Source organism: Eublepharis macularius, chromosome 9, assembly GCF_028583425.1.
Source record: "Eublepharis macularius isolate TG4126 chromosome 9, MPM_Emac_v1.0, whole genome shotgun sequence".
Taxonomy (NCBI): domain Eukaryota; kingdom Metazoa; phylum Chordata; class Lepidosauria; order Squamata; family Eublepharidae; genus Eublepharis; species Eublepharis macularius.
In genome coordinates, this window is record NC_072798.1 from 78529501 (window position 1) to 78555610 (window position 26110).

Here is a 26110-nt window from a genome sequence, read left to right on the forward strand (position 1 = left end):
GCTGGCTCCTTTAGCCCCATCTTCATTTCCAAATGTTGTAAAAGTCTGCTCATATAATAGAAAAATATGAGTATTTGCATATCAAAAACAAAACAATGGCCCACAGATTGGAAATAATCAGTCTACACTCCAGTTCCAGAAAAGGGGGAAACCAAAGAGTGCAGCAACTCTCGGAATATCACTTTAATTTCCCATGCAAGTAAAGTGATGCTCAGAATTCTACAGCAAAGTCACTTACCATATATGGAACAAGAAATGCCAGGTGTTCAAGCTGGATTCAGAAAAGGAAGAAGCACTAGAGATCACTTTGCAAATTTACGATGGCTAATGGAACATACCAGGGAATTTTAGAAGAAAATCAGCCTGTTTTATAGACTGTGTGGATCATGAAAAGCTATAGGATAGTGTTTAAAGAAATGAAACTGCCGCAACATCTGACTGTTTTGATTCGCAACCTGTACTCTGGACAGGAGGCTAGAGTTAGGACAGAATATGGGGAAACAGAATGGTTTCCAAATGACAAAGGTATCAGACGAGGATGCATATTATCTCCCTACATGTTCAACCTCTATACAGAGCATAAAATAAGGAAATTTGGATTAGATCTAATAGAAGTTGGAATGAAAATTGGTGGAAGGAACATTAACAATTTAAGATATGCAGACGATATCACATTACTGGCAGAAAATAGCGAAGGCTTGAAATGACTACTGATGAAAGTTAGAGAAAGCACCAAAGTAGGATTACAGCTGAATATCAAGAAGAAAAATTGAATTGAGGAATTACTGAGGAATTACACAATTTTAAAGCTGACAATAAAGAAACTGAAATTGTTCAAGATTTTCGATTTCTTGGCTCAATCATCAACCAAAAGAGAAACTGCAACCAAGAAATCAGAAGAAGACTGAGACTTGGAAGTGCAGCTGTGAGGGAACTAGAAAAGATTCTTAAAGATAAAGATGTCTCTCCGTGGACAAGGATTAAGATAATCCAAATAATGGTATTCCCCGTTACTATGAATGGATATGAAAATTGGACAATGAAGAAAGCTGACAGGAAGAAAATTGATTCATTTGAAATGTGGTGCGGGAGGAGAGTTCTGTGGATACCATGGACGACTCAAAAGACCAATAAGTGGGTTCTAGATCAAATCAAGCCTGAATTCTCCCTAGAAGCTAAAATGACAAAACTGAGGCTATTGTACTTCGGTCATGCAATGAGAAGACAAGACTCACTAGAAAAGACAATCATGCTAGGAAAACTGGAAGGCAGTAGGAAAAGAGGAAGTCCTAAAACGAGATGGCTTGATTCAATAAAAGAAGCCACGTCCTCCAGTTTGCAGGATCTAAGTGAGTTTGTTAATGATGAGATGTTTTTGGAGGTATTTCATTCATAGGATAGCCGGAGGCTACTTGATGGCAGATAACACACAAACAATGCAGACATACATCTGTGAAACATTATTTCAGAAAAGAACATTGATTTTGCCACAAGAGTTTACCAGACTCTTGTTGGTTCCTGCTCACAGATCTTTTCTATAAAATCCATGCAGATTTTGCATTCCAGCCTGAAGTTTTCCATGAGTACCATGCATATTCCGTCACGGGAGAGGGGAATGCAGCACACCCCATGATTTTTGAAGAGAACCAAAGTACATCAAGTCCTGCAGTTGTATCTTAAGACATTTGTCCTGGATAGGACTGAAGCCAATATCGACTTCAGAGGAGTGGGGTTGTGGTGCCAGACACTTACCATCGGATATTTGAAAAACCTGGCTGGTGTGTCTGAGAAGCCAGCCACAGATTTCATTACTTCCTGGCTACTTAAATCAAAATGATCATGGAGCAAAGTGCCACATTCCAAAGACATTAGCCATGCCATGCATATAATCTGATTACATAAACCAATATGATTAAGGATATTTTATTTTAAAGTTCTTGTCAGTAGCCTAGGTCCTTCATAATTGCTTACTTGAGAGAGTATTTTTCTCTCATTTCAAAAGCATTAAGAAGGAAATTCTGCAAACAAATTTTAAGCACTCCCCCCTTCCCTATCAGAGACTTCTCTGAAGCTGAAGAGATGAATATGTTTTATCACATTTCCATGGCAACAGACTATAGGTACAAATATACAATTATGACTTTATTGCAGATTTAGCTGGAATTAGCTGGAATTGAGGTTCTCATGGAAAACTCTTCTATTCCAATGGATTTGTTTAAAAAACTCAGGATTACTAAGGCTAACCGGAGATATGCTTTTAATATTTTAATATTCCTTTTACTTGAGAGGTTTCTTCAAATAGTAACTTGAGATAACCATGGGTGATTCCCCCTGCCTTCCCTTTCCAAATACAACACGGTATTTTTACTCTCTGTGGTAGGTTCAAAGTTGCTGGCACAATGCCATCTGTGGCTGCAAACATATAAACTTGAGCTAAGTTCCAAAGTTCTGTCACGTTCCAATACGCTAAGCAAAAGGATCTGCATCACCCATTTATGTGGCAAGGACTGCTCTTGCCATACACAAGTAACATTCCCCAGTTATGAAAAGAACAAAAATCCCCCTGCTTGTACTGAGCTTTGTGTGCATGCATGCTGAAGTGTGGGCCCTGGGCAGTGGGTTTTTCTTTCAAAGGATTAATGTGCCTCATTCAGAGGGAAGTAAAAAATAAGTCTGTATGTAAATCTGAAGCTATAAAAATGAAACTGCATCCTCTGATCCAGCCGAACCTTAGCCGGTGAATATTACTTAAAATTTAGGGTGCTAGTACAAATACAAAGACGTATGCAGATTGTTTCCGAACATTTCAAAGCTTAGCTGAAAAGAGGAGCAATCTGATGTTTGTAGAAGTTGCTGAAGAATATTGCAAATCAATAATCTAAACATTTTTGACTGATAAAATGTAAATGGGATTCCAGATAGTGAACAGGAACTCCATGTGAGTGAGGGAAAAGAGAATTTGACATTTTAACAATAACATTTGATTTATATACCACTCTTCAAGACAACTTAATGCCAGAGCAGTTTACCGACTATGTTATTATTATCCTCATGACAATCACCCTGTGAGGTGGGTGGGGATGAAAGAGATCTGAGAGAGCTGTGATTGACCCCAGGTCACCTAGGCTGGCTTTAAGAGGAAGGGTGGGGAATCAAACCCAGCTCTCCAGATTAGAGTCTGCCACTCTTGACCACTGCTCCAAACAAGCTCTCAGTCTGCCAAACAAAAGACAGTTCTGCTGAACATCACAAATGTCTTAACTAGAGATGGGCATGAACCACAAAAAAACCAAACTGTGAGGTTCGTGGTTCGTGGGTTTTCACGAACCAGGAACTACAAACTGGGGCAAGTTTACGAACCAGTTCGTGGTTCGTGGGGTTTAAATGCTCCTTTCTGGCCGCTTAGCAGCAGCAGGGAAATGGGCATTTGACAGTTTAAAGGGCCCTTTCCTGCCTTGTAAGTGGCAGGTCCCTTTAAACTAGAAGCTGGCAGGCGGCGGGGGGGGATCCCCCCTCACTGCCTGCCAGCTGATAGTTTAAAGGTACCTGTCGCTTACAAGCAGCAGGGCCCTTTAAACTGCCCAAACCCCAGCTCCAGCCCCACACTTACCTTGCCCTGCAGGCCTGCGGTATCCTGCAGCAGCCATTTGAGGGGCAGGGAGGCCATTTTCATCGATGGAGGAAGCCAAAATATGGCCTTCCCGCCCCTCAAATGGCCACAGTGGCCATTTGAGGGGCGGGGAGGCCATCTTTTGGCTTCCTCCGCCACCCTGCAGGCCCACGCAGCAGTGGAAGAGGCCAAAACGGCCTTCCCGCTTCTCATGGGAGGAGGTGGAGGATGCTGCGAGCCCGCTGCCTTAACTTGTATTTCTAGTAATAGCGCTGGATCCAGTATAATCCCTATGCTCTTAACTGAGTCCGCAAGGATCAGACGAACTCCATCAAAAGTGGGGAGTACAATGTTCATGATCTTTGACTTCCCAACAAGTATCACTTCCGTCTTGTGTGGGTTTAATTTCAATTTGTTCGTTTTCAGCCATTTCACCACAGCTGTCAGGCAGTGATCCAAGATTTCTATTGAATCTTGTGGGGCCCAGATAGTGAGATAAAGAGTTGGGTGTCACCTGCATATTGATGACATTCAACTCCATAGCTGCGAATGAGTTCTCCTAAATGCTTTATGTAGAGGTTGAATAATATGGGAGATAAGATTGTGCCCTGCAGAACCCTACAAAATAGCTCCCATTCTGGAGACAGCTACTCTCTGACAGCAACCCTTTGAGTCTGGTCCATGAGAAACAATTTAAACCAGTCCAAGGCACATACTTTGATGCTCACTTCTGTCTCTAGACACCTCAACAGGATCGCATGGTCTACTGTGTCAAAGACAGAAACTAGATACAAGCTGGGACATATAACATGACATTCATTGCTGCCTGGTCACCTAACAAAACAATGTGGACTAATAATTTGTGTGGAGATATTTGCAAGGCACATTGGTAAATCAGTTTAGAATCTTCAGATGCATAAAATGGAGGGGGGCGGGTAAATAGAGAAGAACTGTCCATCCTTTGAGCAGGAAATGAGGGACTGTTTAATCTTTACATCCCAGAAGTATTTCAGCTATCAAGCACACATTATGGTGCTGTGGATTTTACAGGTTTCAAGTTAAAGCATTTTGAAAGTGCTGCTATGTAATTAGCAGCTTTTATTGTTCTTCACAGTATTAAGTCAAACCAAGGCTTTGACTTTACAGCACCCACAATCCTTTTTGGTCTTTCCAAATAAAAGAGGATGAAGCTGTTTATATATAAAGAGGGAAACTGGATTCAAACGCTTTCATTACAGAGAAGTCAGTTTTAAAAGTCCACTACATTTGCCTTTGAAATGCTTTTTATAAAACTGCACCAATGTGCATAGTTTATTTTAGTTCCTGTCCATCCTACAACCACTGGGGAAGCAGATCCTTAGGGGATAGAATGGTTAACAGCAACATGAGAATATGCCTGGGAGGATATGGCAACTCCTCAAATTATGAAGAGCCTGGTTAACAACACGATATGGCAAGTTCTGGTATGGGTCTTGGCCAACAACACTCGGCCTAATTCCAGAAAGTCAATTATATTGGAATCTACTAAGTGTTTCCCACCTGACTAGATTTTACAGTCTGGTTTCTTCATAAAATCTTACTCCACTGAACTAAGCACTTCTGACCTCAATATTCAAGCAGTTTCTTTTAGCAGAGAATACAGACAGCTGAGGAAGTAGGGATCCCATTCCTCTGCTGAGGGTGGGGGATCCCCCGCTCCCAGCCTCTGCCCCCCACTGCCTCACACCTGGCGGATGGAGGGAAAGGCACAGGAATGGATCTCGGAGCCCCACAGTGCACTCCCGTGAGCTCCAGACCACTTCCTCGTCGTGCTGGAAATGACGTCATTCCCGGTGGGATGCAGACGTGATGAGTCGTGTACAGGGTCGATTTGATAAAATCTAGAGTTTGAGGCTGATTTTAAATAGGCCCCACAAGTGACCCTTTGCTTCTGCATCACACTGGGAATGATATCATTCATGTCATGATAATAAAGTGCTCCAGAGCGCCCGAGGTAAGCCCTCCTGTCACGCTCCCCCAAACCCACCCATTCTCCCGTTTCAAGTCTGAGGGACCTGGCAATCCTACGAGGAAGCAACTAAAAGTAAGAGATATTATTCAGGCACCTGCTGCCTCAAGGTAACCCCCCTGATTTGATTCAACAGAGAACTGCGTGAGCCAGTGGTTTTTAAGGGTGAGCTATTGCACCAAGACTCAGCTCCTGGCACTCCGTTTCTTTGCCTGCAGTCCAAGAATGCATCAGGAAAACGGCAGAAATGGGCTGCAGGCAGGCTTCACTGCCCAATACCAATGACTCAGGGAAAGATGAGGAAAACAATGTTGTTCTGCTGACTCCGAATAAACCCAGGCTAAGACTGCCATCATTTTGTCTATATTAGCATTCCAGCAAACCCTGAAAAAAAGAAGCACTCAGGGGCTACGAAGAGCTCTTTGACAGCCACCCTGCCTTAAGCATCCTCATTTTTGGTCCTAGGTTTCTTCTCACTCTGTAACACGTGCAACTCCTTCTCCTCATCTGTTTTGTGCTCTGAATTCTTCTCCAGTCTTGCCAGCGCTCCTGCTTTCTAGTCTTGGTTGCATCCATGCATTGCCATTTTGCCCATTATGAAAAATCCCGGTGGACCAGTGGCTGGGGAGGGGGGAGAGTGCAGGTCTCCTAAGTTCCTGTGTTAGCTGCTGCCACCAGGCCAGCTGGGAGATGAGCAGCCTGGCCAGGATGCTCCTGCACTGCCGTCAGGAGACAACCGGGCGGGTGAGCGTGCTAGTGGTGGTAGAGGCAGGTGATGCATAGCCCAGCCTTGATCTTGTCCTACCTACCGGCTGCCAGAAGTACTCTGACACTTCATCAAGTGAGGGGGATGAACTAGGAAAGGGGTTTAGCTGCCCAGTCCGGCCCTGCTGGCAATCATTGACAACTAGATTTTCTTGGGTGAACAAGATAATCTGGTTGTGTACAACAGCTGTAGGACACTGAAAGCGCAGTATCAAAGAAGTGTGGTGTTGTAAAGCTGCATCTCCAAAAGGCTTCTGAATTCCCATCACAGCATATTACCTAACTCCTTTATCCCTGCCAGCATCTCTGCTGTGTAGGTCGGGCTTGACAAAGGCCATCTCGTGAGCTTCCCAGCCAAATCAAGATTTATGTCTCCATCTCCCATGCTCCAAATCGTGCCTCTGTTCATTGTGTTTTCTCCCCAACAGGGCATTTCTATACCAGTAGCATGACAGGCAGATCCCTTTGACAATCACTGTGTTTTCATGTCAAGGAAAGCAGCATCTGGAAAATGTCTACCCATCATGGGGTTATTTAAACACAAAGGAGCCTATCTGAAAAAGTGACCATTGTATTATCTACTGTACCACGCTGCTGATCTGGCTTGAAAACGCCCGCACTCCACTGTTTATAATTCATATCAGGGAAAGCGGCAAAGTTTGACATTCAGCTGTGAGATGTAGTCAGACCCTCAGTGCTGCAATTACATTGTTCTCCCTGAAATGCAAATGCTGCTTGGAGCAATACTTGGAGCTACTTCAGTGTCATTGGGAGGGGGGGGGGGGTTGTAATTTAGAACTACACTACTAAGAGTACTGAAAATAAACCATGAGTAATTTATGTGCATTCCTCCAAAGCAGAGACTTTTACATGTGTGCCTGACATTTCAGGAGCTGAACTGCCAGAATTATTTCAGCCTTGCTTCTGCTGCAGTAAACCATACACATAAATGCTTACACCAATCAGAGCTTAATTGTTCACTATACCTCATTCCTTACCCCCTTGACATGGTTCTATTGTGCTTGCATTAACCCTGGGTCCTGCCTGCCTGGGTTCTTTGAGTGACACTGGTTCTGTTGGGCCTGTAACACTGTCCTTCCTTGCTTCAGTTTGGTTATGCTGAGATTCTCTTGGTTGACATTAGTTCTGGTGGGATTTTCTATTTTGACATGGTTCTGCTGGGATTCTCTGGTGTAATGTTGGTTCCCTTTGCTTCGGTTCTCGTGTGATTTTCTGGTTTGACGTTGATTCTGGTGGGGTTCTCTGGTGTGATGTTGGTCCCCTTGCTTCGGTTTGGTTCTGATTGATTTTGGTTCTGGCGAGCTTTGTTGGTGCACCTTGCATTGGGACTTGCATTGGGAAGTGGCTTTTGGCCAGGGGTAGTCCCTTCACTTAAGGCTTCTTTGTCTGGAAAGCCTTGGAAATGTTTCCTTGATAGGAAACAATGCAGAGTGGCTGGGGGCACCTTGTTCAGGGCGCACACAACTGGACCTCTGGGTCCAATCTTCCTGAATCTTTGGGGGTCTTTAGTGAACAGGCAGGAGTAGGTTCCCTGCAAAGTCCCTGGATAGTTTTCTCCATAGGGAATAATGGCTCAATATAGTCAGTATTCCCAGTTTAAACTGAGACTCTGACCTGGATTTCAGAAATATTGAATATTTATGGTATTTCCAAATACCAGAGTTTAATTCAGCCTCTTTTTTTTTTTGCTGCACACCCCTAACATCTACTGCGTTTTCTGGATCCTTGTTCCTTATGCTTTAATTAAATCTGCAAGGAGATCTAGATGACAAACCTTATCAGTGGATCACTAATCTCATCAATGTGTCCTTCACAGAAGGGTCCGTTCCTTCATTTTTTAAAAGAGGCAGTTTTGAGTCTTTTACTAAAAATAAAATTAGCCTGGATGTGGCTGACTTAAGTAACTGTAGGCTAGTACTGAATCTATCCCCTTTTAGCAAGTTTTGGAGAAGGTGGTGGTCATGTAGAACCAGGAATTTCTGGAGGAAACTGATTATCTTAATCCATTACAGTTCAGCTTTTACCCAACGTGATGGATGCTGTCCGCTCACAATAGAAGGAACGTGTCCCTATTGGCTCTCTTGGACTTCTCAGTAGCTTTCGGTACCATCAGTCATGGCATGCTTTTAAACCACCTGGCAAAGAAGGGCTTGACTGGTCCTCTGCTAGCATCGGTCCTTTCTGGAAGGCAGGTTTCAGAAAGTGGTGGTGGGAGACTTCTGCTCAGCCCTTAGGCCACTGGCACTGATCTCAGGCCTGGTAACTTTTAAAGGGCAGCTATTTGCTTTTAGCTGTTTTGTGGATTTTGACATGGTAAGCCACCTTGCATATTTATCTTTAAATAGAAAGGAAGAGAATAATTATTCTAATAAATAAATAATCAATCAGACTACAAAGGCATTTTCAAATCCTAAGTGCATTCCAAAGACAATGCTGTACAAAAGGAGGGTTTCTCCATCCCTAAAGTTCCTTCCACCATCAGCCATGCATTTTATTGAATCCTTTTCTCGCAGTGAGTATGGACTGGATACCCCACACTTCCGGAAGCCAGTGAAGCCTTAAACCCAAAGATTCCTGAGAACTGCTAATCCCCCATTATGACACTTCAGAAACTTTTCTCTCCTGATAGATTATAAATATATTCTATGTAATATTTTAACCTTGAAATAACTATATCTCTGATAGCTCATTCATTTTTGTTCACAAATGCATTTTCAGCATGTGTTGACATAGGTGTATTTGTTGTTTCTTTGATTGTTAGTGCATAGGAATAACACAAATTTAATATAGGGGCTTGAATTCATGAAGCCAAGCATGGAGCTCAACTCACCAAATGTGACTTTCCTGTTCCCCCTTTCACAGCAGCCCCTTTGCTTTCTCTGAAAAGACCCTCTGATGGACGGGTCGGGGAATCTCTGAAATTATGGTTTCTGTGGCACAGTGAGTAGCATCAGAAATAGGAATTCAGCAGAAGTCACATACAGGTTGAGATTCAAATCCTAGGATTGTGTCTAGATTCCGATCAGCTGCTTTTGAAAGAAAGTTAACAAACACGGGCCACAAATAACTCTGGGATCATATTAAAATTAAAGAAAAAAACAGGGGACCCTATACTTTTGTTCCACTGGTACATTTCTCCCATGCCAGACCCCTGACAATGACATGGGATGCCAAAGAAACACACTAACCCAAGCAGAAAGAAAGTATATAATCCAGCCCGCTCTATCTTAGTATCTAATTTTATACATTTTGGGGTAATATCATCAACAAAGCGTACTGGGTGAATAAGTTAACGGCTAATAGCATTCCTTACATCTTACAGAGAAATATGGATCTCTAAGATGCAAACAATGGTCTGTATAACAGGTGCATATAAAGGACAACCCAGCCCAAGTTAAACAATGGTGAGTTTAATTATTTCACTGGGGAGTTAAGCGCATGCTTAACCCTCCCATTAACAACTGTTAGTGCATTGCTAAGCAGAGTTACATTCTTCTAAGACAACTGAGTTCAAAGGGCTTGGAAGGGTGTAACTCTACTTAGGACTCCCCCGACAAATGCTTATCTTTGACTGGATCATAGCCATTGTGTTTCCCTTGTGTTTGCTGATCTACGAGGCAATTGCTGGGTTTAAGCTGCACATTCTACCTGTTTGTACACAGTGATTACAGAGGAAACTCACTGGAGAGTTTAAGCAAGTATCCACGGTGGGGGTTATTTACTAGTATAAAATGACAGGCAGATAGATGGCAATGACCTTGGAGGGAAAAAATACAAAAACGTGTGTGGCAGGAGTTCTACATCTTGTTGCATAACTTTTGCCAAATAGTAGATATGAGTTTGAAGGGGGGGGGCGGAATAAAGGCAGAGTTCATGGGGAATTTTGGCTGCCAACAAGGCAGATTAAATTGCAGCAGGTGCTGTCCAAAGTCTGCTATAGACAGCCTGGCATTCAATAATATATTCTTGGGATATGGCTTGTAAGCAGCATTCACAAAGGCAACAGGCTTGGGAAGGCAAGGATCTTTTAACAGTTCTTAAAAAGGGCACTTGGGAATTTGGTGTGTTAAATGAAAGTTCAAGGTACAATTTTTGTAGTCAAAGGTTGAAGAGTGAGGGAGAAAAATGGAATGCTGGAGTAACTAGAAGATCCAGACTTCTCTGTGTTCTTTCTTGGGACAAGCAAACATTCACCCTTTGGGCTCTGCACAGAGAAGAATTACACATTTAAATACCATTCATGCTCACATGTCATTGTGCAATACGAACAACAGTACACCCCACAGTATCGATGGGTCCAGTAGCACCTTAAAGACCACCTCAATTTTCAGGATGTGAGCTCTCAAGAGTCAAAGCTCCATTCCTCAAACACAGGGAGTGGAAAAAGGAAGGAGTCTTAAAGTCCAGGCAGAGGGTGGGAGGGGTATTGCAAATTAGATTGTCAGGAAGCTGGCCATAATACAGGTTGCAATTAGCTTGACAGAACATGGGTGTGAATTGTGTAAAATTAGCATCTGTAATACAAGAAAAATCCTATGTCCCAATTCAGCCCTGAGGCCTCCATTGTTCCAAATTTGCAAATAAACTCAATTTCAGCCATCTTGCATTGTAATTTTCCTTTGAAGTTTCTCTGCTTGAGAACAGCTGCTCTTACATCAGAGATGGAGTGGCCTAGCAGATTAAAATGTTCTCCCACAAGTTTCTGATTGTGATTTTAGATATAAGATTTATATCTATTTATTCTTTTGCAAAGGGACAGACTCGTTTGTCCAATACTGAGAGTTGAAGAAGGACACTGCGGATACTTGAGGGTATATATAATGTTGGAAGACGAACAAGTGAATGAGCCTGAAGTAGCACAAGAGAAAAACAAATCTACTACCATAGGCAAATGAAAAACCATAGCTTCTGAAAAGTTAGTAGGGAAAGGCCATGGAGAGAGCTTAGAAAGACCTTACCAATTTCAAGTCCTGTCCATCGTATACACGACCCTCTCCACATATACAAGGCAGTCCTGCCCATAGCATATTACAGTTGAATGTCATTATATGCACGAATTTGTTGTATACATAAAAGGAGCTGAAAGGGACACAGCAGGGAAAGCTGATAGCATGTTTCTCTCCCTGACAATTGCCACAGCCTACCCTAACGAGCGATGGCCATGACCTTGGCAGTTCCCGGTTACAACTTCTTGGTGACCTTGAGAGGCTCTTCTGTGCCTCAACAGAGCTGGCCTAAGAATTCTTGGCACCCTAGGAGGCGAATGACTTTGCCATGCATACCTCGCATTACAGGGAAGCCATCGCTCACACTCCTTACGCCTCCCCCCCACCCCAGGCAAGGCTGGAAGCTGCTGCCGACCCTCCCCACCAGCCCCATGCTGCACTGCGGTGAGGTGGGAAGCTCCTCTGTGTCCTTCTCACCCCGATGCCATGGGGGTGGGGAGAAGACAGTCTCCACCCACCCCGCCCCCGAAAGCAAGGAAGAAGCAGGCTCCTTGCAGGCTGCTGACTGGGACTAGGGGGCTGCTACTTTCTGCAGCAGACCCCAACACCATGGTCAAGGCGAGGGTGACAGGGCTGTTGGGAGTCCTCCCATCTCTGATGCCTTAGGTGATTGCCTAGGTGAGCTGAGTGGAAGGGCCCCACGCCTAAGAGCTTTTGCAGAGAAGCTATGTTTGAAGGGTCCGGAGACAGTCTAGCAGAGGGGCTACAAGTCTTATTTCCCTCCCAGTGTGCACGTTTCTAGAAGACAATTCCTAAGACACAGTGATTCACATATCCCTCTGGAATCTATGAACGACTGGAGAGCTAGTTGGGGGCGAGTCTTGATTTACAATGATATTTTTGGTTGCGGAATCAGTGCTAGAAGCAAACTAGGATTTCAGTTTGATGGTATTCAGTAGAACTAGATTAAAATCTACTCATGTTCCCACATGGGGTTCTTTGCAAACCTCTCTCCAATTTCAATCAAAGGAATCCGAAAAGGTGAGACCAGCATATTCTTTTGATTGCCTGCATGGGAAACTTACTGCCAGACTACACCACGTCCTTGGTTTCGTTTCCAGCTATTGAATGAGCTGAGCCAAGGTCAGTGGACTAATATGCCTGGGTACATTCCACAGGCACCGTCAGATGAGAGCTTTCAATTTCAGAAGTCAAACAAGAAATTTAGAATTAATTTCCCTAGCTGATGGTCGTAACCTTTTTTAGAACTCAGTTCTCTCTTTGAGCTATTTTGGTGAAAGCCTGTGCTGCGCACATGACTTGAGTTTTAATAACTTGGGCTTCATTTTACAAACAACTGAAGCAGGAGAAATTGCAATTACCAACACATCCAGCTGCTGTGGGGAAAAATGATTTATGTAAACTTGACAAGATGAAAAACAGTCCAACTCATTTTGGGTATGTACATATGAAACTGTCTTACACAAAGTCAGACCATCGATCCCTCTCTCTTAGCATCATTTCCCCTGATCGGGAGCAACTCTCCAAGTCTCAGGCGAGAGACGCCTTTGCAACATCTGCTCTATGAGATTCTTCAGCCAGATGTACAAAGGACCAAACCCGAGTCTTCTCCATGCAATGCGTATGTTACTTGCTTTTGAGGGGGGTGGGGGTGGGGAAATGATACGTACCAATTAGGGCACCCAGGTGCCTGCCAGTGGTGTGCAAACTTCTGCTGATCCGCCAGCGATCGGTGGGAGCTGGCAAGCCCCCTGGAGGGCACCATCAGGCACCTCGAGAACACATGCAATGTGTGCGCTCCTGGGGAGTGTGACGATGTCACTTCCTGAAGTGCGATGATGTCACTTCAGGAAGTGATGTTGTCACGTCAGCCACGGGTGTGCTTCCATGCTTCGCTGGGGTCAGTTTTGGCACCAAATGGGTGAAAATTAGCCCCACACAAACTGTGAGAGTGTGCCTGTGGCCAGCAAGATGATGTCACTTCCCAGATGTGAAGTCATCACACAAGGGCCGGAAGCACGTGTGAAAATTATCATGGGCAAGGCACAAGGTAAATGCTGGGTCCCCCCACTCCTGCCAGGAGGGGAAAAGAACCTGGGAACCCTAGTACTAATGGCATTTCTTGCTCTGTGGACATGTGTTATAATTATTACACATCAAACGTACAGTCAGTTCAGAGAATACTTTGTCTTCTACCATGCACGCACCCGGTCATTTTCTTAGTGTAAGTATACATGAATAACTGCAGTGTTGGGCCGACTGCAGTAACTGCCATTATCATGGAAGCATATATTGCAGTCTCCACGGTCTCCTAAATCGTCACCAGCCAATAACTGTGCCCTCCGATAACTGTGCCTTCATACAAATGCACCACTCAGGGGGCACCACTCAGGGCGCACAGACCATGGTTTTGTAAAATTAAGAGTGGAGGTTTTCCAGTGATTAATATATATATATATATACACAAAACACCCACGCAGAAAACAATAAAGCCAAATCAATAATATAGAGCCAGCTAATGTGATAGTCTCATTATCACCAGGCAAACCTTCTGCAAAAAGTAGCGCACTTCCTCTTAAAAGAAAGCAATTGTGCCACTCTGTCTGTTTGGGCCCTGGCCTCCTGCCCTCAGCCGTAGGGTCTCTTTCCTGGAGGTCCTGCAAGCCCTCAAAGGGATGTGTGTATTAGGCTTGCCAACCTCCAGGTGGTAGCTGGAAATCTCCCAGAATTTGAGCTCCAGGCGACAAAGATCCGTTCACCTGAAGAAAATTGCAGTTTTAAAGGGCATTATATACCCTGCTGAGGTCCCTCCCCTCCTCAAACCCAGCCCTCTCCATGCTCTTCCTCCCAAATCTCCAAAAATTTTCCAACATGGAGCTGGCAACCCTAGCATGTATGTCATTTTACTCCATTCTTTCTCTGGAGCCCCTGCCTTCATACAGCCAGCCAACCTTCTAATTGGCCTGCAACCAGGCCCTCTTCAAGGAGACTGTGGGAGACTGCACCCAGCTGCAGGCCAACCCCAGCCCATCACAGGAACAGGAAGTCTGATGGGAGGGCAGGAACAGCCCAGTCAGGATCCGGCAGGTCCTCCCCTTGTCCACCTCCCTGAGCCTCCACCCTGGGCCTCTATGGCAGTCCTGTTCTCTCAGCAGCTCTGCCGCTGAGGTCCAGGCTTGCCTCCTTGCATGGGCCAGGCCTCCTGAGCCACTGGCTTGGTGGCTGGTGCCTGGCCAGCCTCAACTCAGATGAGCTGCTGGCTGGACAGTGGGGGCATCAGTGGGGGTGGCTGTTGGCAGCTTGACTGGCAGATCTCCCCCTGGTTCCTATTGCCCTGCCAGTAAGTTCAAGCGCAGCTTCCAAGGAAGCTGCCTAGCCATGGTGACTAAAGGGAGCCTCCATATGCAGAGGTTTATGCATTTGAATACCTGTGAGAGGAGGCAGCAGCTGGGAAAGGCCCGTATACCCTGTCTGATGGCCCTCCATGGCCGCTGTGTGAAACAATATGCTAGACTAGATGGACCACTGTCTGATCCAGCAGGGCTCTTCTTACATTCTTAAGAAAGGGCATTCTAGAGAAAATATGAAAATAGTTCCCACATATAAGACTGGCACCAACTAGCAGGACCAATGAGAGTTACATGAAATTATCAACTACTTTGCCTAGGATCTCTCTAAGATACACTGGATTCCACTCAGTTGAGGCCTTAAAGGTTAAAACAAGCATCTTAAGTTCTGAAGAAAGTAACGGCAATCACAGCCAGAGATCAAATCATTCAAAATGGCCGTTACTGGGTTGTCCTCTTTGAGAATGATAATATCCAACAGCTCTTCGCCTTATCACACGTGGGTATTCACAATGTGCTCAGGAGAGCCAGTGTCGTATTTCTTTCCATGCGGTTGTTTAAGGACTCTTTGCACAACATTCTATCATTATCATCCATGCAAACTAGATTACTGATGAGTCCCGGCTATGCTACCTTTATTCCTGGAACCTGCCTAGCTATGATTCCGCATCTGGATCCTTTGAACACTAGCTATGTTATCCCTTTTTGTGCCTAGAATGCGTCTTGCATTATTTGGCACTGTGGTGGCTCCTTTTGATTATACTCACTTATTAGCTAGTTTAGCTCTAAATCCTTCAAAGGGACTAAGAAGACATTTTATGCAAGCATACTATAGATCACACTACGACTGGATATAACAAGCCAAGATGAAAAGTTATAACTTTGCATACAATTAGTTCAGATATGTTAAGCAGCACTTCCCAAAAGGTGATCACAGGAGGGTATTTTAATTTAATTTTAACAGTTTGTGATAAGCAAAACTTACAATAATCTGTTGGCTAGAAAATACATAGTTTCTAGCTGTGAATAACCTCGACCTATTTTATGGAGTCTGCCAGCATCCCAATTTTGATCTTTAAGCTACCATATTAACAATGCTTCTTTTTAATATTTGCTTACTTTTTGCAAAAAAATATGGACACAGTTCCCTCTTAATCCTTCAGAATCTGGTGATGTCTCTTAATGATTTTGTTGATATGGTACGCGCTGGAACGGCAAGTTTATGGTGGCTTTCTCTAGGCTCTTCAATATTTGCTAAGAAAGAATAATAATTGTCCATTCTCTCTCCTGTTTAATGCTCTGTTCCAAGTGAATGGCACGAGGCTTGCTTACAGGTTTTGGTTTACACATTAATGAACAGCTAATGAATCCACAGCCCCAAAATGTGCTACCCCGTCCAATAAAAGAACTGATGGGATCAACCAGCTGCTACGCCAGTGTAGCATCACAACACAAAGAATTACTTTAGCACAGCACAGCACATATCGGCATACAGTCTTAAGATGAGAATGCGATGCAGTTTTTTCTTATTTACTTCCAAGAGACAAATTCAATCTCACTGTACTGTTCTAACCAATTAGGAATTTTCACCACCTTCAGGAAGATTGTTGAATTGTTAAAATTAAAATCACTAATGTCTTTTTTTAATGCTCCAGCAAACAAAGCAACTGAGGGTGAAATCCTAAAGACAATTTCCTGGGAGTAAACCTCATTTAATAACATGGAACTTACCTATGAGTAAGCCCTCCCAGGATTGCTCCCTTAGTGTCCTGATTATTCTCTAAAGAACTACCCAGCTCTAAAGAAATGACCTGCTTATTGCAAGCAAAAAGACAAGGAAGGATTCGCAAAATGTGAACCATCCTACAATGGACTACGGCAGCTTTAACTCTGGCTTCCTGCAAACTATGGTTTACATTTCAGATTCCAGACTGGGGGGCTTCTTTTCTCAAGACATAGTTATGTAAACAAGTAATGTCTTGCCTTGTGCCAAGAACAACCTATATGACATTGACCTTTAGTCAGTTTCATGCATGTGCTCCCAACTACTGCAAGGGGTTTCATTTTTGGACTAACCAGACATCCCAATACAGTGGAGCAAAGCTAACCAGGATGTTCCGCAATTACTGTATGATCTTAGCATCAGACATGCAAAGACCCTTCCTCCTTTGTCCTGTACAGCCTGATCTCCTCTATGGGTGAGACTGTCATTTTTTTTTTGCAAGCGAGGTACATGATAATGGGCTATCCTCATTTCAAACGATATGCAAAATTAATACAATATTATCAGAGTAATCGTAAACATACCCTTCTAAAACCATTGAAGTCAGTGGGTTTAGAAGAATGTAACTCTTTTGAGGATTACATTGTTAATTCCACTCCCGCTGCTAAGCACGCAGTTCAAAAACATTCCTTCTTTCCTAACGTCGAGCAGTTGTAAGCATTTTAGTTCTACTTTATTCAACATCTGCAGTTAAATATAATGCAAGCAACTTGTAAAACCAGAGGCTAGTATGTACAAAGATAGCATACTACGTACATGCAATGCCTTATGTATACAGTTCCTTTTATGCTTACAGATCATTAATGCCCTCTTATACACGTATCACATTATCAAAGAAACATAACCAAATATGGAGCACAATGTATCTGGGGAGGACCAAATCATCCCTCTGCTGAGAGTTAAGCTGTATGGGAACACTCAAGGTTGACTTCTGAAAAGTTCCTTCTCTTTTTTCAGGCTACGGACTCAGGAAAAGATTCCCCTGGATACTGATCTCTAAAGAGATAACAAGACTAGGTTTTAGTATCTGCATAATTACCTCTAAGGAAAGTTATGAAGTATAAGTATGGGACCCTCAAGGACTTGTGGGGTGCATTTCATGTTCCCTTCCTGCACCCTGTCCTCTTTCCCTTCTTTTCTCCCCATAGCCTCTCCCCCATTCCTGCTTCCTTTTCTCCTTCCCACCTGCCTTTGCCCATCTCGTTTTTACCTTTCTTCCTTCCACCCCAGGCAGCTTCTCTCCTACGGTCCGGTTGCATGGTGCTGAGCCCAACCCAGTTGCATGGTGGGGAACCTGCAAGAACTTGTGTGGGGTACTTCACTTTTCCCTATATTCCCTTACCCAAACTATTCCCTCTATCCCTCCTCCTGGCAACCCCCATAGGCTCACCTTTCTCTATGTCCTTCTTTCCTTCAGACCCATTAAACAACTTACCTTTTATCTGTCCCCCATCTTCATCTATATTTACAAATTTACTTAATTTATATACAGTCTTTCTCCAAAATGGGGACTCAAAGCAGCTCACATCATTCTCCTTGCCTCTATATTGTCCTCACAACAACCCTGAGAGGGAGGCTAGGCTAAGAGTGTGTGACTGGATGAAAGTCACCCAGTGAGCTTCCATAGCAGAGTAGTGATTCAAACCAGGGTCTCCCACATCCTACTCTGAAACTCTAACCACTACACTATAATACAACAATACAATAAAGTTGTATTGTCTATAGCCAGAGGCCATTTACAATCAATAACGCATAAAATAATCTAATAAAATTATAGATCACCATTACAAATGTCAGGGTTTAAAATGAACAACCTGAAAGGTACTAATCAGATAAAACCATTACTAAAAACAACTCTGGCCCGATTATTTTTTTTTGGCTGCTACTGCAAAGAGTGATAATCTGTAGGAAATGAATGGTTCAGCATCTGAGAGGAGAAAAATCAGCTTCTCTGTAACTGGGGAAGAGTTAAAATCCTTTAACAACTCTGCCAGAAATTTAGTTCTAGGCTCAGCATATAAAGGACAGAATAATAAATAATGTGGTAGGTCTTCTGGAACTTGGGATTTGCAGATGCAATAACAGAAAGTTTGAGGTATTTTGCAATAACGACCAGTCAACATCACTGTTGACATGATTTGGAACCGGAGAAAAGTGAAGGCTTTTCTGAGATTGCAAGGAAGAATATTAGCCAGATAAGAGGCTCTATTATGGTCCCTATTAAATAATTTGAGCCATTGAGAAAATTTGGAATGGGAAATTAGCTGTCTATTCAATACAGCATCACAATGAAACACCCAGGTCACCCCCCCCTCCCGCCGGGAGGGGAACGGAACCTGGCAACCCTAGCTGCTGTTGAGCAGTAGCAAGCAGCCAGGCCTGGGTGAGTCATGCAAATCATGTGGTATCAAGTTGTCCAGTGGTTGTTTCTGGGCCTGGTCCCAATGAGTCCTCTCAAAGGCAAAAACAACCTTGGAAAAGGCCCTGCCGCCCTTCCCCTGCCTTTTCCTGACAGAAACCAAGTCTGGAATACTGACCTGTTACTTGGTTGCCTAGCAACAGCCAGAGTGCATCTGGTTAAAGCCAAAGGAGCTCCTTTAATCATTTTGGTTTTTTTTAACCCCCCGATGTATTTCTTTTAGATTTCAGATTGTTCTGCAAACCTGTGACATTTCTCAGGTGTGTAGGAAGATCTGTCTTGTCCATTCATGGCTCCAGTCTCCAGATTTAAGTATCCACACATCAGAGCCGCTTGGCTATTAGTATATATAAGATTTACTTACCTTAATTTCTACCCATTAACTTTTAACCAAACAAAAATTGCTTCTAACCACACAAAAGTAGTTATTCAGGTATAGTTTTCCTGGACCATTTCCAAACAGTTACGCTTCAAGCAATTACAAAAGAATCCCTTAAAAAGTATCGCCCCAGAAATAAGATTCTTGTTACATTTTGCTTCTGTTATTAAATACCACAATCCAGGAAGAGAAATTCAGCTGGAACTATGCTTTTGTGCTGGATGTGCATCTCCACTGTAATGGTCAGTCATGCCCTGCTGAACAGGTTGGACACATTTTTTGGTGCGCATGGGGCTGTACGGCTAGCAAAGCCACTAGCTGTGAAGCATGACCACAGCAATATCAGGGCCTTTATGCCCTGTCATTGCTTTTGAAAACAGCGATGGCATTTGTCAATCACGAATTGGATCCAGATTAAATTTTCCCCTAAGAGAAGGCACATTCACCAGTGCAAAATAGCTTTCCTGTCTCCCCCACTCCCACTTTTGATCTCCCATGTTGTTCCTGGGAATCAGGGGACCCTCAGGGATGGCATGAGGAGCAATTTGGGGGTCTGCAGCAGGAAGGTAGATTTAGTGGACATTACACCTCCCCTTCTGCTAACAGGACATTTAGTCTGAACCCAACCCCGTGAATGGTATTAATGTTTTCCCACCTCAGTATTATGAATATTTTTCCCTATTTCGATCCCTTGAGTCTCCAAAAGCAATTTACACTGATGTCTATCATTAAAAGCACTCCTCTAATGTTATCTTTGCAATAAGAAGCAGTGATTTCCTAGCAATCATTACGATTTGTTCTCAGTCTCATTTGTTGCAGTGCACTGAAGTTAGCCAGCACCGTCCTTCCTCTCTCTTTTCATTTCATGAGCTGAAATGTAAATTTATTTTCATAGGCAAATGCTCATTTACCACCTGCCGAGCTTGAAAAGGGCAACAGAAATGAGAAGTGGAAAAGTAACAAACCTAAATAAACAGCCCCATCAAAGATTAATATATAATCGGAGTGGTTAATGACTTAATTAGCGATGAAAATAGGGCATCGACTGCAGAATTCATCTGTTATAGCACAACGACAAAAACAAAGTCCAGTGTGGATGCAAGACCTGTGTATGGAGTTGCTCTCGAGGGCACTTAACATGTCAAGAACAGGAGTTTTTGAGGGCTGGACAGTAATATGAATGGTGTCCGTTGGCCTTACATTGTCTGTAACAGCGTGAATGGCTTTTCCACACACTGCAAGAGGTTGGGGGAAAGGGTTCTGTAGTACAAGTGGCACTCCTTGGCCTGCACCACTGCAGTCAACAACATGCAAAATGATCAATGTTTTAAACACAGGCTCAGTTGCTTTGATTGACTGCCCATATCTAACTTTGGATGCTGTTGTTCTTGATACCAAAACTCAGGAACATGGAATTCTTTACTGCCTAATTCAACCTGACGCAAGCTTCCAAAACAATAATGGAAATGATCTATTTTATACCAGAAAAAGATCCTAGAATAAAGTTCGTATTACCTCCAAGTGGAAACTTGCATATAAAGTTCAGACACTTCCTTTAACATCTTATTCGTATTGTCAAAACCAGCAGCATTTCATTATGAAAGCCATTCAGCTGCACTGATTCCTTCATAAGAATGAACCACCAGAAAGCTCATTTTGCCTTGAGACAGAGAAACTTCATTCTAATAGAGGCTAATGTGACTATGAAGTTGCAACGTAAGATATTGCCCCACCACAGTTATCTATTGCTATTATCTTAGCACTAGATGTACTCCATTAAACCTTCAGGTTTTCTGCTTTGCACATCTTTAAAAAAAATATAAGTGTGCATGCATTTGATTAATTTTATTTACCGCACTTGTAAGGATTTAAGGTGGTCAACAATAGCTTAGATTTAGAAAAACATAGGCTGGGATCCAGCCAGCTTTTTTCACTCAATCTTGCCAACTCTCCTCCTTATTACAGCCCCGGTCCAGCATGGGCTTTGTCCAAGCAGGTCTCATGATCTCCAGCACAGCCTCTTTGGGAGGTCAAACGGGACACCTGCTTCTTTTATCACAAGTGCAAACGCTGGTTGGATCCAACCATAACACACAAACAATGAGGTGGCTTCAACCGGCTTTTACTCATTCTTATATAATTCCCCATTACTACAGCCCGCATCCCACATAGCTTTTATCTATGCATGTCCCACAATTCCCAGCATAGGTTTTTTGGGTGGACAAAGGGGACCCCATCCTTCCTGTTTCACCTGCAGAAAGGCTGGTGGGATCCAACCCAATGAAAACTATCAACAACTATAACTTTGGGGCTGGAGCAAACCCCTTTCAGCTTAGTTGGGGTTTTCTGGAAGAGGAGTCAAGGTCTCAGGCTGTTTACTGTCAGATACTTCACTGGTGCTCACCATGTTGCCATACAGCATTCTGGGTTGCTATATCAGCCCAAAATACTGCTAGAACTCTGGTATGGTGTTTTTTAATAACATTATTAACTTAGGGGGTGGGAGGGGGGACTGCAGCTCAAATCATAGCTGTAGCTTCACTCATGCAGATTTGCCTGTCTGTCCTTGGCTGTTAGGCATATAGTTATGCTTTCACTGTAAGCTTTTCAGATACTGGTAGAACCGTCTTATGAAGAAGGAGCTATCTACATAACTACAACACAAGAACAAACAACATTCAGTTTATATACTGCCCTTCAGGACAACTTAATACCCAATCAGAGAGTTTATAAAGTGTGTTATTATTATCCTAATGACAATCACCCAGTGAGGTGGATGGGGCTGAGAGAGCTCTGAGAGAGCTGCAACTGACCCAAGGTCACCCAGTCAAGTGGAGAAGTGGGGAATCAAACCTGATTCTCCAGATTAGAGCCCTACCTCTCTTAACCACTACACCAAACTGGCTCTAAGTGGGGAACCTGTGATGAATTGCAAAGAAATTGGGAAATTGCCCCTAATCTAAACCTCTCCCTCTGGGGGAGTCTCGAGGAGGCCAATTTCTCCATTCTCTTCTGTTTTCTTTAACTGAACATTGATCACTCACAACATTCTGGGCCCATCAAAAGCTAGAGCATCCAAGAGACCATATCTTTGGCAAACTGGGCCTTTTGTTTTAAATTTAGATAGTAACATTTTCTTGCATATTTGGAGAGCTCTCTTGATCATGCCTATGATGACCTGCTTCGTCCCCCCCCCAAATGTACTCAACAATCAACATTTACCGTCACGATGATCACTCTGCCAGTCTAATATAGGGCCTCACACTGATTTTAAGTTTTCTTGCTTTGAAATCATTTTAACATCACATTAATTGTGCCAGGATGTTTTCTTTTCTCTCTAATTCTTCATCTCTCACATTCTTTCCTCCCTCCTTTCTCCCCCTCACCTTTTCTTCTTTGTGCTATAATTTTTTGACTGGGACAGAAAGGAAAATATTCAGGAAGTGCAGATCATGAGCCACAGGGGACAGATTAATTTTTTCATTATTGTTGCTGTAAGAAAAATATGACAATGGCATAATAAACCTTTAATTTTAAAAAAAACTGTATTGGGAAATTAGTTCAAGTTCCCTATCTAAGATCCCTCTGGGATGGAGCAATTTTTTTTAAAGCAAAATCTGAGCACATCCTGAAAATATCAGAGCACATTCTGACATTGATCTTTTAGATTTAAAGCTTGAAAAGCTAAACAAAATAAACCTAAAAACCAACATACCTTTAAAGCCTCGATCACAAGATCTCGAGCTTCCAGCTCCCCTTCTAGAACACTCAAAAGCATCCTCAGTTCTGGTTTGCTAAGATTGTCTACATCAAACTCTCTTTTCTGAAAAAAAGGAAAGCAAATCGATTAATACAACAAAATAAAGATTTTACACCTAACCTAAAGCGGGCAGTAGGATGACCATAAGATTAATCGGTGTTGTTATTTTGCTTTATGAAAATGCCTTCACTTGAGCATCCAAATCCCAGGGCTGTATTATAAATAAGGCTAAATAGGCTAAGGCCTAGGGGCCCTGCACGGACTAGGGGCCTATCTATTTTTTTTTGCTGAGGCACTGTTACTTGTGCCCTAGGGCACCAATGGTTAAAGGCACTTGACACTCTGCACTGTAGCAATAAGTGTATATATATATTTATCCATATATATACTCTTATAAGTATATATGAATAAAATTCTTCAGGAGATGCTCAAAATGGATATAGGGCTATGTACTGCGGTCTAGTTCCTACCGTACCAGAGTCAGGCTATCAGCTGTAGTAAGTTGAAAGATTGAAGTGCCGGAGGGGGCTCAAAATACCTGAAAGCCTAGGGGCCCGGCCATCGGTTAATACAGCCCTGCCCTATCCAAGTAGGAAATGGCAGTTTCAGAAATTCCATATCCACTTTCCCAGCTCCTCTGTCAATATCTCATCTTGTAGATTCAGGCATCTACAAATGAATGCCAGCTCTCACCCAGCAGCATAAATACCGTTTATTCTGCCAGGCCCCATTAGAGTGTCCCTCAGACACAAGTGAGAGCAAGAGAGGCAGGGGTTCATCTCTGACCAAGCACTGGGTGTTAGGGGGCTCTGTGAAGCAGCTGGCTTTGACTGCTTCCAAACCTGACAGGTGAGGTGTTGCATTGTCAGAAATTTCCACTGATGGACAGGGGGTGATTTGTGTTGACCCCCCCTTTCCATTGTAGGCCTCTAACTTCCCTCTCACGCTGTTGCAAGGGAACCCAAAATATTGGGGGGGGCATTATGGGCTGCAGCAGGAGTGGGTAGGTGACAAAGGAGTTCTCCACTGACACCTATCCTTCTATCAGTGGAAATTTCTGACAGGATCCAAGTTGGATTATCAACTCCTGGTTGGGAAATTCCTGGAGATTTGAGGGTAGAGCTTGGGGAGAGCGGGTTTTGGTGGTGGAGGACCTCAGTGAAGTATAATGCCATACTCCAAAGCAGACATTTTCTCCAGGGGAACTCCCCTCTGATGTCTAGAGATCAGTTGTAATTCCAGGAGATCTCCAGGATCCACCTGGAGGTTGGCAATCCTAGACCCATGCTTGCTCCCCTCCAGAGTTCAGGAAGATCGGAGGTTGGTGGTGACGACAAACCCCAATAGATACACTTCATGAAATAATGTTTCACCAAAGTCTCGAGTACATGCTTCTGTGGCCATTGTGCCTCTTTACATTGTAGACAAAATGGAAAAGAAAAAATCCCCAGCCGTACTAGAAGATAGTTTTATAGATGTTCACCCTAGCAACTCCTACCTGCTAGGAAATAAGATCACAAGTAATCACCCTGCTACAGTTCATTTTACTCTCAAGATATTGGCAGAACAGTCAGTTAAGTTATAATACAGGCAAGAAAAAAGGGTGTGGGGATACGTGTAAATATGAACCTAAGAATGCAGGGTAGGCCACAGGCAGGCACAACCTTTTCAGGGAGGTTGTTTGACAATGACACTAACTGTCTCAGAAGCACTATTGGAAACTGTCTTTGTTTTGTCGGACTTAGAGCTATCTTGCTTGAAATCCAGTGCCAGCAACTCTCTAATATCTTTGGCTGGAAGAACAAACTATTTATGCCCAGTGGAACAAAAATATCACTTTCAGCGTTTGCCAACATACTGCTTATTGGCTTATTAGCAACCTCCCTCCCTACTCCCAACTCATGAACAATAACTGGGTGAGCGAAAGTGTTTCCAGTTCAGCACTGAACCAAATGCAGCCGTTCGATCATTGCGGATTTTATGACTGAGATGCCAAGTATATGTTGCTCTAGGGTGAAGTTTGGCACACAGAACTCAAACGTGGGAGATTTTATTTAAATTTTAAAGAGGCTGTTTGATTTGTTGTGTGAGACAAGACAATGAAATAACTTTAAAATGCAGTTACTCGGCTTTTTTTGGCATAATCAGATTTTAGCACTCTATAATTTAAAGGCAAACTGTATGAAGGTAGCATCTACTTTTTCAATCTGAAAGAAAACATCAGCTTTGCACTGAATCCCACAGTGATTACGGTGCCAAAGGCGGACTGGGTTCAAACGCCTGCTCTGCCATGAAGTTCACTGGATGACCCTGGGCTGGTAACATTATCTATCTATCTATCTATCTATCATCTATCATCTATCTATCTATCTATCTATCTATCTATCTATCTATCTATCTATCTATCTATCTATCTATCTACCTATCTATCTAGATACTGTTTACTAATCCACCTTCCTCTAGAGTGGTGCACATGAATCTCACCTCTTTCATTTTGCCCCCACAAAAACCCCATGCGGTGCAGGAATCACTGGCTCAAACTCACCCAATGATCTTCCACAGAGCTTGGTCTAGCAGATGCACCTCCAATGCGCTATTACTGCACATTGGCTCTCAGCTCTCCCTACCTCACAGGCTTACACTGGATGCCACCTCAACCCCCTCGTAGGAAGGGTGGGGTAAAAATGTAAGAAACCAACACCCAGATTCCAAGATATTAGTTTTAATCTAAAGAATCACACACAAAAATTGGTCTTGTAGATACGCTTGAAATCATGTTGCAGTGTCCCCAAAATCTGAATATGCTAGTTTACCCAAAAGCTACATCAGGGCATGAAGGAAAAGGGATGAGAGGAAGCATAAATCGCTCGGACTGTTTCCCCCTGCACATCTAAAGAAAGAAGCTTTACATGCTGTCCCTGATATCAGGAGCATAAAAATGTTTCACACTGTGGTGGAAATCAAGCAGTTTAAGAAAAAACATTAGCCCCTCAAAACATCCCTTTTTTTTTAACTCTGAGTTTTAGATAGGTAGCTGTGTTGGCCTGCAGT

General features: G+C 43.2%; 1 protein-coding gene across 1 annotated transcript in view; it reads right to left on the bottom strand.

Moving 5' to 3' along the window:
* CTTNBP2 (cortactin binding protein 2) overlaps positions 1-26110 on the bottom strand; it is a 126574-nt gene that overhangs the window by 91348 nt on the left and 9116 nt on the right. The window contains 1 exon segment of the mRNA XM_054988126.1: positions 23015-23122. Coding sequence (XP_054844101.1) covers positions 23015-23122 — 108 coding nt within the window.